The sequence below is a fragment of the Salvia miltiorrhiza genome, chromosome 2 (assembly GCF_028751815.1).
Source record: "Salvia miltiorrhiza cultivar Shanhuang (shh) chromosome 2, IMPLAD_Smil_shh, whole genome shotgun sequence".
Classification (NCBI taxonomy): Eukaryota; Viridiplantae; Streptophyta; class Magnoliopsida; order Lamiales; family Lamiaceae; genus Salvia; species Salvia miltiorrhiza.
The window spans coordinates 4,858,179-4,872,179 of record NC_080388.1 but is presented as its reverse complement, the minus strand read 5'-3'; the positions used below and the strand labels follow the sequence as shown (position 1 = coordinate 4,872,179).

Genomic DNA, 14,001 nt, shown 5'->3' with positions numbered 1-14,001 from the left:
TTTTGATTATTCTTATTAATTTTTATGTATAAAATTATAATTTGCCCGCCCAAATTTGTACTCATTTTTAAAATCCTAGCTCCGTCTCTATAAGGCGACTACTTAAGCAGATACTATACTGATAATTAATCAGGATATCTATATTAATACTCGTATTGTGATTTAGACGGTTACTCTATTTATAATTGTACGAGTGTGTGAATGAAAATAAATAAGAGACTGATTTTGCACATCGAGCACTTGTTTTGTATTCATATTTGAAAATGGACTTGATTAATAAAAGTAAGATAAATAATAAAAAAATAAATATTGAATAACTATTGTATCGTCAAGATTAATTTATCTTAGGGATTATGTGAGATTAATTTTCAAAAGAAAATAGTGAAATAAAAAAAATAACATTAGTCTATCTCGTACTCTCTTAATTAATAATCTGAGATACCAAATAAATAAATATTATACAGTACCAAATATTAAATGTTGATCTCTTGTGATCAAACTGAACCATGAAAATCTCATGTCTATAGTAAATAAATATATTTAATCTAAACGACAGAAAAAAGCGTGTGGAGCATAAAGTGTCTTATTTATGTGCATGTTTTTCATGCTTAAATAAAATAATATAATACTCCTCAAAAAGCTTTTACTAGGTGATAGAATAAATTAATAAAAATAGTACAAATTCATCTATCATTGAGAATGTATCTTTTTGTACCAAAATCAATTAATTTTACATTTATTTTATCATTTTTATTTCAAATACTTAATTATATACTACATTTTATCAGTTTATTCTATCATTTAAATTTAACGTCGTCTTAATTTTTAATGCTCTATCATTTGTTAACTCAACTGACTTATATGATCTGATTTTTGAAAATATGGTAAGCAAAGTAGGATTAGTAATATCTGATTAAAGTATATTTATTTTTTAATTAAAATTTAATTCAATTTTTTAGGGTAAAAAATAATTAAATTCTTAATTGTAACCTCTCTGGTTAGAATTTATTGATTTTCAATTAGAATGTATTAAAGATAATAATAATTTAATTGTTATCAAAATCTCACCACACGTTCGTGGAAAAGCACCCAAGTAACAAAAGTATAGTGTTTAATTTATTCTCAAAAAAAAATTATTAATAGTTATAGGGCCAAACATTAATAGGTGTCACACTTAAGATTATTAGCTATTTTAAAACGATGACATGAATAAAATGATCAATAATATAAGACCGCACAATGTTGATTATGGTTAATACGTGTCTTTCAATAGTAATTACTAGTTAATTTAAAAGTATAACACGTGAAAATGACAACAATTTCAAAAAGTTATATGAAAACACATTTCTCAAAAGCTCATCAATATTTTTATATTTTGTAAGTTTATTTTGGTTAAGCGTATGTGATTCAATCATCCAAAAAAAAATTTAACTGTATTTTTTTTATTTTATTACAGAAAAAATATAACATATTAATGCAATAATGATTATTAGCAAGCTTTGAAAGAGATTAAATTTAAGCAATCAAACAAGAGTTAAGAAAAAAGGTCAAATTCGTCTCTAAGAAAAGAAAAAAGGTCAAATTTAAATATTAGGTGGTTTGAAAAATTGAATCAAACTGACCTTTTAATATCAAAGAATCGTCTGATTATAACAATTAAAAGTATTATGCAAATTTTCAAGTCGTGTCAAACTCCCACTAAAAAGTAAAAGCTCATTTTTCTCACCAAAATAATATAATAATAATAATCTTGGAAACAAGAAGGACGCTTCTTTTCTTCTCGGAGTTTGGATCTGTACGATTTGGAAGGGAGAAACGAATGTAAATTCAATCAAGGTACGTGGAACAAAGAGAGAATGACAGCAGAGATCAAGATCAGGCTATGGGGGTGGAGGACAGCTTTCAAAGTGTCTTCCTCTCCTTTGGATTTCAAGCGATGAATTGTTGCGGTGAACTTGGATGGATAGTTTTTGCTTCTGAGGCTTTCTGTTTTTGGGTCTTGAGACCCGTTTCTCTCTCTTCCTTTTTTGTGTTTTGTACTCTGTTTTGGTTTTTGGTACTGCTGGTACCTCTATCTATCTTAATTACATTTTGCCTGATCAAAAAAAAAATATAATAATAATAATAATAATAATAATAATAATAATAATAATAATAATAATAATAATAATAATAATAATAATAATAAATGAATCAAAATATCTTGATAATCATGTGTTTCCTTTTGAGATTATTCCATTAAATGAGCCATAAACTTAGCCACATGTTTGCTAATATCATGCCACATGCTTATTTGGTTTTGCTTGCAATATGAATTAACAAAAAAAAAATCATCTATTTATTATTTATAGTCTAATATTTCATGTCGGTTCTCAATCTATATACCCATAAAATAAAATAAAATAAAATAAAATAAAATATTACGAATAAATATCTCAAGTTTATATATATTTCAGTTAAAACATCACATCATGTTTGGCTCATGCATTAATTTATTTACAAGTATGCACGTTTCGCCAATTAAATCATCTCAACTCTCAAGGACCACTTTATTCATGAGTATTTATCATTTAAATAAATTACTTTATTAGTATATTTAATTTTAGTTTATCTACACTGAATCACTAAATTATCGACAATTCATTAAATCTTACACTATTTTACATAATTTAATTTATAGTAGTATAATTTTACTTCTCAAAAATACGTTATTGATTTATCAGCACATGCTTAATTACAAACGTGGATACCTTTGTTTTTCAGTATTATATATCGCATTATTTTCTCTAAATATATAATAATAACAACAACAACAACAATAATAATAATAATAATAATAATAATAATAATAATAATAGGAAAAAAAAAAACTCAGTTCTCCGCATTTTGGAAGTTTTCGCCTGTCTATTCATAATTTATGCCACCTTTGTCGAGTCATTGTAGGTCGTGAAATTAATTTGATGTGACAAGATATGAATTTAGGATTTATTAAAATAATTCAAAAATTGTGGAGTCATCAAAAATACCAAAATAGGTATATTATTAAAAGTTGTGGACATTATCTTAAAACTAGCATTTTCACCCCGTGCAATGCACGGAAAATATTTTTATATTTTTATATATATAAATTGATACTAACTCAATTATTATATTTATAAATATAAGAAAAAAAAATTATTTTTCACTTAATATATTTGAGTTGAATATTAAAAAAATAAAGAAAAATTCACAATAATAAAAATTGATATTGTGAAAAGGCATAAATAATAAGTAAAAAGAATAAAATAGAAAAAATAGATTTATTCAAAAAAAGAGGAGAGATGAGAGAGAATTTTTAAAAATCATCAATCTTTAAATAAATATAATTCTCCATTTTAAATCAAATATTTACATAAAATATATCAAATTAATGCTCTTATCATGATATTTAATTTGATATATTTTATAAATAATTTTAATTTCACAATTTTAGAAAAAAATAATATTAAAAAATAAGAACACAAAGAAAAAATTATATTGTACAAATAAAACTTCAATTTTTTATAACTACAAAAGTGTCACTTATTAATTTTGAAATCAATTTGAAATTGAAAATGATCTTCTTAATATATTATAAATTATTATATAAATATAAATTTATAAATTATTTATAACCAATACCTTATAAATTGTATATATACACATATAAACATATAATTTATTATGGAATTATAAACGTGGGTTATGCAATTTTTCTTTTTAAACGTGGGGTGTGCATTTTTTTAAAAATTATGGGTTATGCAATTTTAATTGAGTTAGTTACTTAATTTTTGAATATATACAATAAGTCATTTTTTTTGTAAGAAATCACAAAATTGCCATTGAAATTGATTTGAAATCAATTTCTAATTGAAAACTGTTGTTTTAATATAGTATAGATATATATGTGGAATCTAAATGCGTGTCGCTATGAAGAAATAAAGCGTTGGCATTTAAAACACATTGTTAGCTTTTCTAGATTTTTTTTTTTTTTTTTTTGCTCAGCATGAGGAGTAGGCGTTACAAAAAATTATAGTATAAGATTATTAAGAAATGAAAATTTTTGTAATCTTTGATGTATAATGTTTTAAAAAAATATACTTATATGTTTTGTTAGTATATAGTAGAAATATTGAAAAGAATATGTGCATGAGCAAAATGAGATGATATGTTTTTTTACTATTAGTACGAGAACATGTCATTTTTACCATAAATTCGAAAAAATCAATATTAAAATCATTCAAAAAGGCGAGTACATATAATTTAATTATATATTGGTGGTCCAAATGATTTTATCATGTTGATAAATTAATTGAACAAAAAATTTAAAGCAAATTCCTGCCACGAGATTGTTATATCACGTGTAGCAAATAAAAAGTTCGGCTATTAAATGAAGACTTGTTATTTATTGATATCATATTAAAATATTATTAATATATAACTTTTAATACTATAAGTTATTGACTGTGTGTTAATTTTATATTTATATATAGATACATATATTCTTGAATATTTATATCCGACAACATTATAGAATTACACGAAAATATCGTTGAGTGGCATCATTTATGGAGTACGAGGTTTGATTAATTTAAATTCAAAAGATGATACATATTTATTTATTTATACCATTTTTTCTAAGTTTATAATATCCAGTTGGATTAAAAAAAAATCCAAAAAGTAAACATTCAAATGTTTTCCGACCATATATACATTTAGCACGTGGAATAGTGAATTGTGAAGAGTGATGTGCAATTATAAATGATGAATTGACATCTTCTTTATAATTTATATTGTCTGAAAGATAACATTTTAAAAAAAAGAAGAAGAAGAAGAAGAAGATAATGTTCAAATTAGATCGGCGGCAGATTTGCCACCACAAAAAATAAATAAATGCATAATTACAGTATAAAAAGTTTATATTATTAATAATTGTGGGAGCATATTACATATATGTATACAAGAGTCGGTAAATTAATTAACAAGCATCAATTTAATTCATTCTTGGATATAAAATAGTATGAGTTATTACTAATTTATTGTGTATTATTTAAATTATTATAAATATTCTATACGTAGATGTTTTTTTGGTGAGAAATAAGATAAAAAAAATATTTTTTTTTAGAATACGATAAAAAATAAATTAAGATCGCATATACAATGGAAATGTATATTAATTTATTTCAGTTGCACCTTCACGAATTGAACTACATTGATGTTTAATTACTTATGAGCATGGGAGATTTTTTTAAAATATATGGAACATAACAAATGCATGATACTACTTCATTTATAAAGTTAAATGTAATTTACAAAAGAGGGTCCATGCAAAACTATATGTATCAAGACTCAACTAAAAAAAAAACTTTCTTATTAAACTTTAATTGGGTAAATATATTAGCAATAAATATCCGTATTATTTGGAGTAATATGTTAAATGATATGGGTCGATATTTAAATTTGAATATATAAGTAATAGCCCTATACTTTATTAATTGTTCTTCAATATATAAATTGAGGAGTAAGCACGAGTTAGAGTTAGATATATAAATTTTAAATTTGAATTTCATCAAACACTTTCTAGAATCTAGATAGAGCTTATAGTTAGAGCGCCCACTGTAATTTTTCTCGTCATTATCTAATCAATACATCGGATAAATTTATAAATATTAAAAATATAGTTTTAAATTTAAAATTGATTTCAAATTTATTTAAATAGTGATTTTGTCACTTATAGAGAAATTAAAGTCATTCGTCAAAAAAAAAGAAGAAGAGAAATTAAAGTCATATTTCTTTTTTGCAAAACTCAATTTAATACAATTGTAAAATTAACCATTAATATAATGTTTAATTATGTAAAAAAAAAATCGTTCATTAACTGCTAGTATTATTTTATTTTTTTGAGAAAACTGCTATTAATTTTTTAATAGTCCATTTACATACTTCCATGAAATTTAAAATAGTTGAATTTTTAACAGGATGGGCTAAAATAAGAGCATTTCTTAAGATATAAAATAAGAATCATTTTTAGCCCTTCGATCTACGGTTGATTCATAATCATGTGGGATGGATTTATGGTCCTGAGTTCGAATCTCAAAAGTAGCAAAAATTTATTTTTTACAATTCATACATTTATACAGCGAATTCATACGTGTTCTATATAAAATTCATACATTAAAAATTGTTCTTATTTCTTATTTTAAGATGTGCTCTCACGGTAGCCCACCCCTATATATATATATATATATAATTGCTATTGAAATTCGAAAATTTATAATTTCAGGTTCTTTATACAATTACATCATCATTCATCCATATAAATCTAGGTTCTTTACGTACATCATCTATATTATAAAGTTACTAATAAGTTAGGAAATATGTAATATTTTAAAATCAAATTTATTGTACAAAATGGACGACGGCACAACGGCATAAGTATTAATTAGTTTAACTTTCATGAATGGCGATTACGATAAATAATTAAATAATTTTATCTAAAATTTATTTTTTATTAATAAAAATAAGATGTTAGTGGAGTAAATATTACCTAAATTCTCCACTCCTACGCGTCGCAACATGGAATACAAAAGTGCATTAAATATTATATCTACTTTCAATTGCTCGAGTCTTTTCAGACAACTAACTGAACTTTTTTAAAAAAAATATCTTTTAATTGTCACATTCAAAACTTTATTATATATAAAATTGCACCTTTACTACATTAATATGGAGGATATAATATATGAAAATTGTTGAGTTATTGCTTTTATACGTAATGTAATATTTATTACGTGAAAATGACCAAATATGCTTAGAAAAAAGAATCAAGAATTCACCGTGTGGTTACAACCAATCACACACAATCTTATAGTGACGTATTAAAAATAATAATCTATGCTATAACTTATAACAATTATTTTATATGTGAAATAATCCCATTTTAACCAAACATTTGATGTGACCTTAATTTTACCACCTAATTCTTAGGTAATTGGTAATATTTCACACGATAATTCGATATGAATATATAAAATTAATGAATTAATGTCAAATTTTATTAGATTTGTGTCATTATCGAATCAACTTAATAAGGATATAAATTATCGTGTAAAGTTTAGGTCGGATATACAAATCACATGTTAATATAAATTCGTACTCCTATAACATACTATTACTTTATATTTTGTCCCCTCAAATTAATCTTCATTTGTAAATTTAATTTGAGGTGTGCAGTTTGCATTGTTGAATATTTTCCAAGAATATTTTGTATTTTTTAGATTTGAAACTGAATTTGTTGTGCAAAATCATAATTTTTGCATTTTTTTTTTCATACTTGTTCATTTTTTGGTCAAACTTAATAATTGAAGCGACGTTATTTTAATCCAACTATTTTATTTCTTCACATAATCATATTTATGTCAAGCAAGTATTTTATGTCATGTCATTATGCCGAAAAAAATGGATGAATATGCAAAATAAAAAAAATTAATGCTCATATAACTAATTTTAATATAAAATAAAATCTTGTTGAAAATTATTCTATCCGTCCACAAAAGAACTTCCTTGAAGGGAGTTATACGAGTTTTAAGAAAGAAGTTATTGAGTGTATTAATATTGTAGCAAAAATTATGGATTGTAATTCAAAATGTTGAAAATGTATTTTAATTATTATTGAAAGTGATGAAAATGTGAAAAGTAAGGGCAAATGAAATATTTATAAATAGTGGAGTATAATCTGAACATAGGATGCGGTTATAGTGAGAACCACAATTATCGTGAGAACATAAGAACCAATAAAATTACTGTATCTGCTATACAAATTAATGCATCCGCTATTAAATTTAATGCATCCGAAAAAAATACTAATTTTTTTGCTCTCTTGAGGATTCGAACCCAGCACCTGCATCCATCCACCAAGATGATGCATCCATCGTAGATCTTGATGATCAATGACTTAAAATGGTTCTCCGTTCTTATTTTATTAGTGGTTCTTATTTGAACCTCTCCCTCTGAACATATGTAGATAAAACTTTTGTGGACGTCTGAAAAATATAAAAAATTATTTTGTAAACGAAGACATGAAAAAAAAAAAAAAATTACAAGAAAAAAAGGTTCTCAAAAAAGAATACAAAAACACGTGGGATTGCTATCATCTGCTCTCCATAAATTCTCCAAAAATATTGTAGAAACTACCTAACTTTTCCATCTCTCTCCTCTCAAAAAAATCCATACTTCATCTCTCTTCAATCTCTCATTCATCATCGCAGCAATTTCTCCCCGCAAATCCCAACTGTTTTGGTTCCAAATTCGTTGAAAATTTGAGTAGCAAGGTGAAGCTGCGGAGGTCAACAATTTCATCACTTCCGTCATCCATTACTCTCAAACATATCCCTTTCCGTTGTCCCCTTCAGCTGCTGAGCTGCTGCAGAATTAGTATTGAAATTTTTGCGATCAATTCGTGAATTATCGTAGCTATCATTTTCGTTCCGATCGTCGCGAATTATGGAGTCGAGGAATAAGGGCAGTCGCCAGCTCGAAAGAGGTGAGCTCTAACTCTGTGTGTGTGTGTGTGTGTGTTGTTTACTTGTTTGAGTTAGTTATTCGCGGCGCTAGTTTTGTTTAAGCTGAATCATGGCTAAAATCAGTAATTTGTGACTGGAATTGTTGATTTTCTGCCTGTTGTTTTTTCCTTGATCGACGTGAATTTTTAAGCATATTTGTTACTGTTTTTCTGAGGGAAATGTAGATAGAAGTAAATTTGATGTTTAGTCTTAAATAAATAAATAAAATAAAATAAAAAATCCATCCCATACAAAGAAAAGGAGAAAAGATGATGACGGTTGCAGCCTTGGTGGATTTAAGTTTTATAAAGACAAAATAAATCTAAAACTATAATAGTAATATTTTAAATTTATAGTGGACTCGACTTCGACCGTTAGAATCTTTGCATATTTTTTGTCTTACATATATAAGTCAATTTGCATATATAAGTAGCTCCTTTTGAAGAACAAGTTGATGGCCAGACTCCAGTCATTTTCCTTTCCTTTCAAGATATATATTCTATGTAATTTTTCTACTTTTAACCCTTTTAATTATTTGCTGATTGATGATTTATTGATAAAACGAGTATATTTTAAAGTGAAAACAAATGAGAAGGAATCTTATTATTGTAAAGGTTGTTTATTGAGCAAAAACTGCATCTTGCAGCTGTTTGCTATTCAAACTTTGAGAGGAAGTCTATGGCATCGCCATCTGTTATTGTTATAGGTGCCGGTTTTGCCGGCATTGCAGCTGCACGAGCTCTGCATGATGCGGAATTTCAGGTATATACTCGAGATGTTATGTCATCTATCTCGGTATGCATAAGGATATAGTCTTGAAGAGAGTAAATCTTGCAGGTAGTTGTACTCGAATCACGTGATAGAATAGGTGGAAGAGTGCACACCGACTATTCTTTTGGTTTCCCAGTTGATTTGGGTGCTTCATGGTAATTTTCTTGCTCTTTAACGCTATTTTTATACGCGTTAGTTGTGCCAATGGTTTGGAAATGCATGAATACATAATTTTTATACATCATGTGTTAATTATATTATTTGGTGCTTCAAGAACTGAAAACGACTTAATCATCTCTTGTATGTAATGTAGATGTTAAATTCTTCCAAAACTTTTCTTATTATTGAGTTTTCCCCCCTAAAACATTAGTTATGAATATGCATGTAGCTTAGTCCCCATTCATAATTGTTGCTGCTGCTGCTGCTGCTGCTGCTCTCTCTCTCTCTCTCTCATATGTATGTTTGTGCAATCTCTATATGCTCTTCCTGTAATCCTAATCCTGCTTGCTACCATCTTCCATCATGTTTCAGGTTACATGGTGTTTGCAAGGAAAATCCGTTAGCCCCTGTTATTGGACGACTGGGTTTACCACTTTATCGCACTAGTGGGGATAACTCTGTTTTGTACGATCATGATCTCGAGAGGTAATTATCCTCAAAACAATATGTTTTCTTATCATTCAGTCTTCACCTGTCATTTTTGCATGTGTATATATCTGTTTCAATAGTAAATGTTTGCTAAATTTTATATTAGCTTTGAGAAATTGATTTGATTTATATAACTTAAGAAGATCCATCTATTTTAGCTGTATTTTATCAGCTAATATCTGCTCATTTTCAGTTATGCGCTTTTTGATATGGACGGAGAGCAAGTTTCTCCAGATCTTGTAGCGAAAGTCGGGGAAACATTTGAGAGCATCTTGAAAGAGGCAAGTCTTATCTCTCTTCGTACACTTGTGATTTCAGAAAATGAGAAAAAACATTAACAATACATGGGAATTGCTAGGAATCATTCTCTTGTAACTTCCCTTTACCTAATATACTTCTAATTGTTTCTCGAATCAATTTTATGCAGACGGAACTCATAAGACAGGAATTCAGTGAGGACATGTCCATAAAGCGCGCCCTCTCAATTGCTGTCGACAGGAGACCAGATTTAAGGTTCTATAGATGCAGCAACATCCTACACTTAATAGTATCAAGATACTGTCTTAACGGCCCTCTAATGGAAATGCAACTTGTCTCTATTTCAGGTTGGAGGGGCTTGGTCATAAAGTTTTGCAGTGGTACCTATGCAGAATGGAAGGCTGGTTTTCTGCAGATTCCGATACCATATCACTTAGAGGCTGGGATCAGGTTATTTTCCATTGCTATGGCGTTTCTGATTGAAAATCCGATTGTGTGTTGTTAGATGATAATATTCTCCATTCTTGCATGATTTTAATATTTGCATTTGCAGGAAGAGTTACTTCCTGGTGGGCATGGGCTAATGGTGCGAGGATATCGCCCCGTTATTAATACTCTTGCCAAAGGTCTCGACATTCGCTTGGGCCACAGGTAAACAATTGTAACATGTTTCCTTAATAGACAAACCCTTTCTAGTGTAGAATACTGATTTTAACCTTTCTTGATGTGAATCTTTAGGGTGATAAAAGTTGTTAGGCGCTACAACGGAGTAAAGGTGACTGTAGAAGACGGGAGAACCTTTGTAGCAGATGCTGCTGTTGTCGCTGTCCCTCTTGGCGTTCTAAAATCGAACTGCATCAGTTTTGAGCCGAGACTACCCGAATGGAAGGAAGCAGCCATCAAGGACTTAGGGATTGGGATCGAGAACAAGATCATCTTGCACTTCGAGAAAGTGTTTTGGCCTAATGTAGAGTTCTTGGGCGTTGTTGCTGAGACCTCGTATGAGTGCAGTTATTTTCTCAACCTGCACAAGGCTACGGGCCATGCGGTACTCGTCTACATGCCCGCAGGCCAGCTGGCCCGTGAGATCGAGAAAATGTCCGACGAGGAAGCTGCAAACTTTGCCTTCGCACAACTACAGAGGATCCTCCCAAATGCTGATGCACCGGTTCGTGTTGCATTCTCTAACGTCGTGGCTCTTCGTTCTCTTTTTCACACGTATTAATGCCCGTGTTTCGTGTTACTTGCCATGATCTTGCAGGTGCAGTACCTGGTTTCGCATTGGGGATCCGACAGAGACTCACTGGGATCCTACAGCTACGACAAAGTCGGGAAGTCCCACGAGCTCTACGAACGGCTGAGGATCCCGGTCGACAACCTGTTCTTCGCCGGGGAAGCAACGAGCATAGACTACCCAGGGTCGGTCCACGGTGCATACGCCACCGGTCTGATGGCCGCGGAGGACTCCAGGATGCGCGTCTTGGAGAGGTACGGGGAGCTCGATCTTTTCCAGCCGGTGATGGGCGTGGACGCCCCGACAATTTCGGCCCCGTTGCTCATCTCTCGTATGTAAGCAAGTGAGTTGTAGTGGTAGATATTTGGTGGTTGTTGCTTTGTGAGCAGTTGTGGAAATCAGAAGATTTCCTAATTGAGTGATCGGAGCAGCAGTCCATGTGTGTGTAGTTATCCTTAAAATATGCCGTTTCAGGTAAGAAATGAACTATCCTAGTAATTGTTAGTTTCATCACTTCATGTGTAAAAGGTTGTAATAGTCTTTGAGCTCCTTTGCTATGCATTAATAAGAGTGAGATAATGTATTGTCTGTTCTAAAAATCAAAGCTTTTTATAAAATAATGATTCTTTATCTATTATTTATATCTTTTTTATTTTGTATTACACATGAGCATGAAACATTTTTATACTCCCTCCGTCCCGCTATTCAAGTTCCATTTTCCTTTTTGGGTTGTCCCACCGATAATGTCCCGTTTCCTAAAAAGGAAATAATAAGGGGATGCTTAACATTAAATGAGATCACTAATTATCACACTAATTTCAATTGGAACCTACCGGACTCCAACCCACCATTTAATTTTCTCCCAATTCTTCTCCATTTGAGTCCGCCGCAAGTCTGAAACCCTAAAACTACTCTCTCTCTCGAATCGCGATCGGCGCTCTGCCTCTCCGATTCTCCGACGCTCCGTCGTCGACTTTCTTGGGTTTCAGCCGCCGCTCCTCTGCATTCGTCTCTCACCCATCTGAATCCCTGTGATTTAACTCCGTCAAAATCTGAAGCTCTCTCTCTCGCTTTCTATTTCGTCGCCTTTGGTCGAAATCTGAAGCTCTCTCTTTCATCTATTTTTCTGAGGGATTCCACCGATTCCATGTCGAAATCATACGCAGAGAAGTCCGATTTCGCATGGATGGTTGAGTTGGAGACTTGGATCCAATTGTTGGTGATTGAAGATGGATGCAAAGATTGGCGTCGCCGGGCTGAGATCCATGAAGGTAAAGTGATTTCGTCTACACCTAGTTCTTCCTCCTCCGGTGATGTATCGGTTTCAACTGGAAACCCTATTTCTTACCCTGATTCTTTTTTTTCTGTGTGTAGGCCTGGGAATCGGGTCGGGTTCGGGTACCCTACCCGAAAAAATTGGGTACCCGAACCCGAATAACACCGAAAATCACTACCCGGCCCCGAAAAAAAATCGGGTACCCTAATACCCGACTCGGGTACCCGAGTCGGGTATTCGAGTACCCTAAATTACCCGATCAAAATCTCATTTTTCAAGTCAAACTATGAAAATCGGGTATTTCGGGTATTAGGGTACCCGAATTACCCAATTTTGGCCTAATCGGGTATTAGGGAAATACCCGATTTTTTTTTAAATCGAAAATATAGCCCCCTTTATTTTCAATCGGGTATTCGGGTATACCCGATACCCAATTTTTAGCCGCTCAAACTACCCGATACCGAGCCCGACACCGATTTTTTCGGGTATTGGGTACCCGATACCCGATTTTTTCGGGTCGGATAATCGGGTACCCGATACCCGAACCCTATCTTCCCACCCCTATCTGTCTGAAGAAAACTGGCAACACAGAGATATGTCTGATGTTGTGTTGTTGATGTTGAAAAGCATGCTCCCTGATTTTTTTCTGGTGAGATCTACCCTAATCTTCATTTACAACTACTGGTTGTTGGCGATCTCGTGTGGGATTTGGTTTGGTTTAGGATGTTGCATGTGGGTTTTTGCAGTGTTAGTCATATGTGGTATGTGTGGTCCATTGGTCTGAAATGATGATTGATGCTCAACTTTATACGTCCCTACTTGGTTTGGTCCAATGATCTATGATTAAATGGCATTATTTTGACTATGAGTGCATCCTGATTCTTACTTGTTCCCCTGTTCTTACCGGCTTGTGTGGTCCAGTTGTTCTAGTTTATGTTTTGGGTGTGTGGTGTTGTTTATGTGTGGTTGTTGGTTAGGTGTGGTTGAATTGGTGTTATTGAGTGGCTGTTGATTGATGGTGTTATTGATTGGTTGCTGAAACTGATGGTGTTGGGTGACTGTTGTTGTTTGATTTGGTGTTATTGGTTTGTGCATTCAATCACAGCATTATAGCATCACATTATAGCATTATAACATCCACATCATTCTTCCTACATTTACAAAATAGAAACCTTTCTACTGCAGTCTTGGAACATGCAGACTGCAATAACAACATTCATTTACAAAAAAAAACC

General features: G+C 31.0%; 1 protein-coding gene across 1 annotated transcript; it reads left to right on the top strand.

Moving 5' to 3' along the window:
* Positions 1-8,191: 8,191 nt before the first annotated feature.
* On the top strand, positions 8,192-12,127 carry LOC131012736 (polyamine oxidase 2-like). The gene is made up of 10 exons (XM_057940734.1): positions 8,192-8,560; positions 9,226-9,341; positions 9,417-9,505; positions 9,882-9,995; positions 10,192-10,279; positions 10,426-10,511; positions 10,604-10,706; positions 10,810-10,907; positions 10,995-11,424; positions 11,518-12,127. Exons 1-10 carry the CDS (start codon positions 8,521-8,523, stop codon positions 11,827-11,829), a joined length of 1,476 nt encoding a protein of 491 aa, XP_057796717.1. The 5' UTR covers positions 8,192-8,520; the 3' UTR covers positions 11,830-12,127.
* The last annotated feature ends 1,874 nt before the right edge of the window (positions 12,128-14,001 follow it).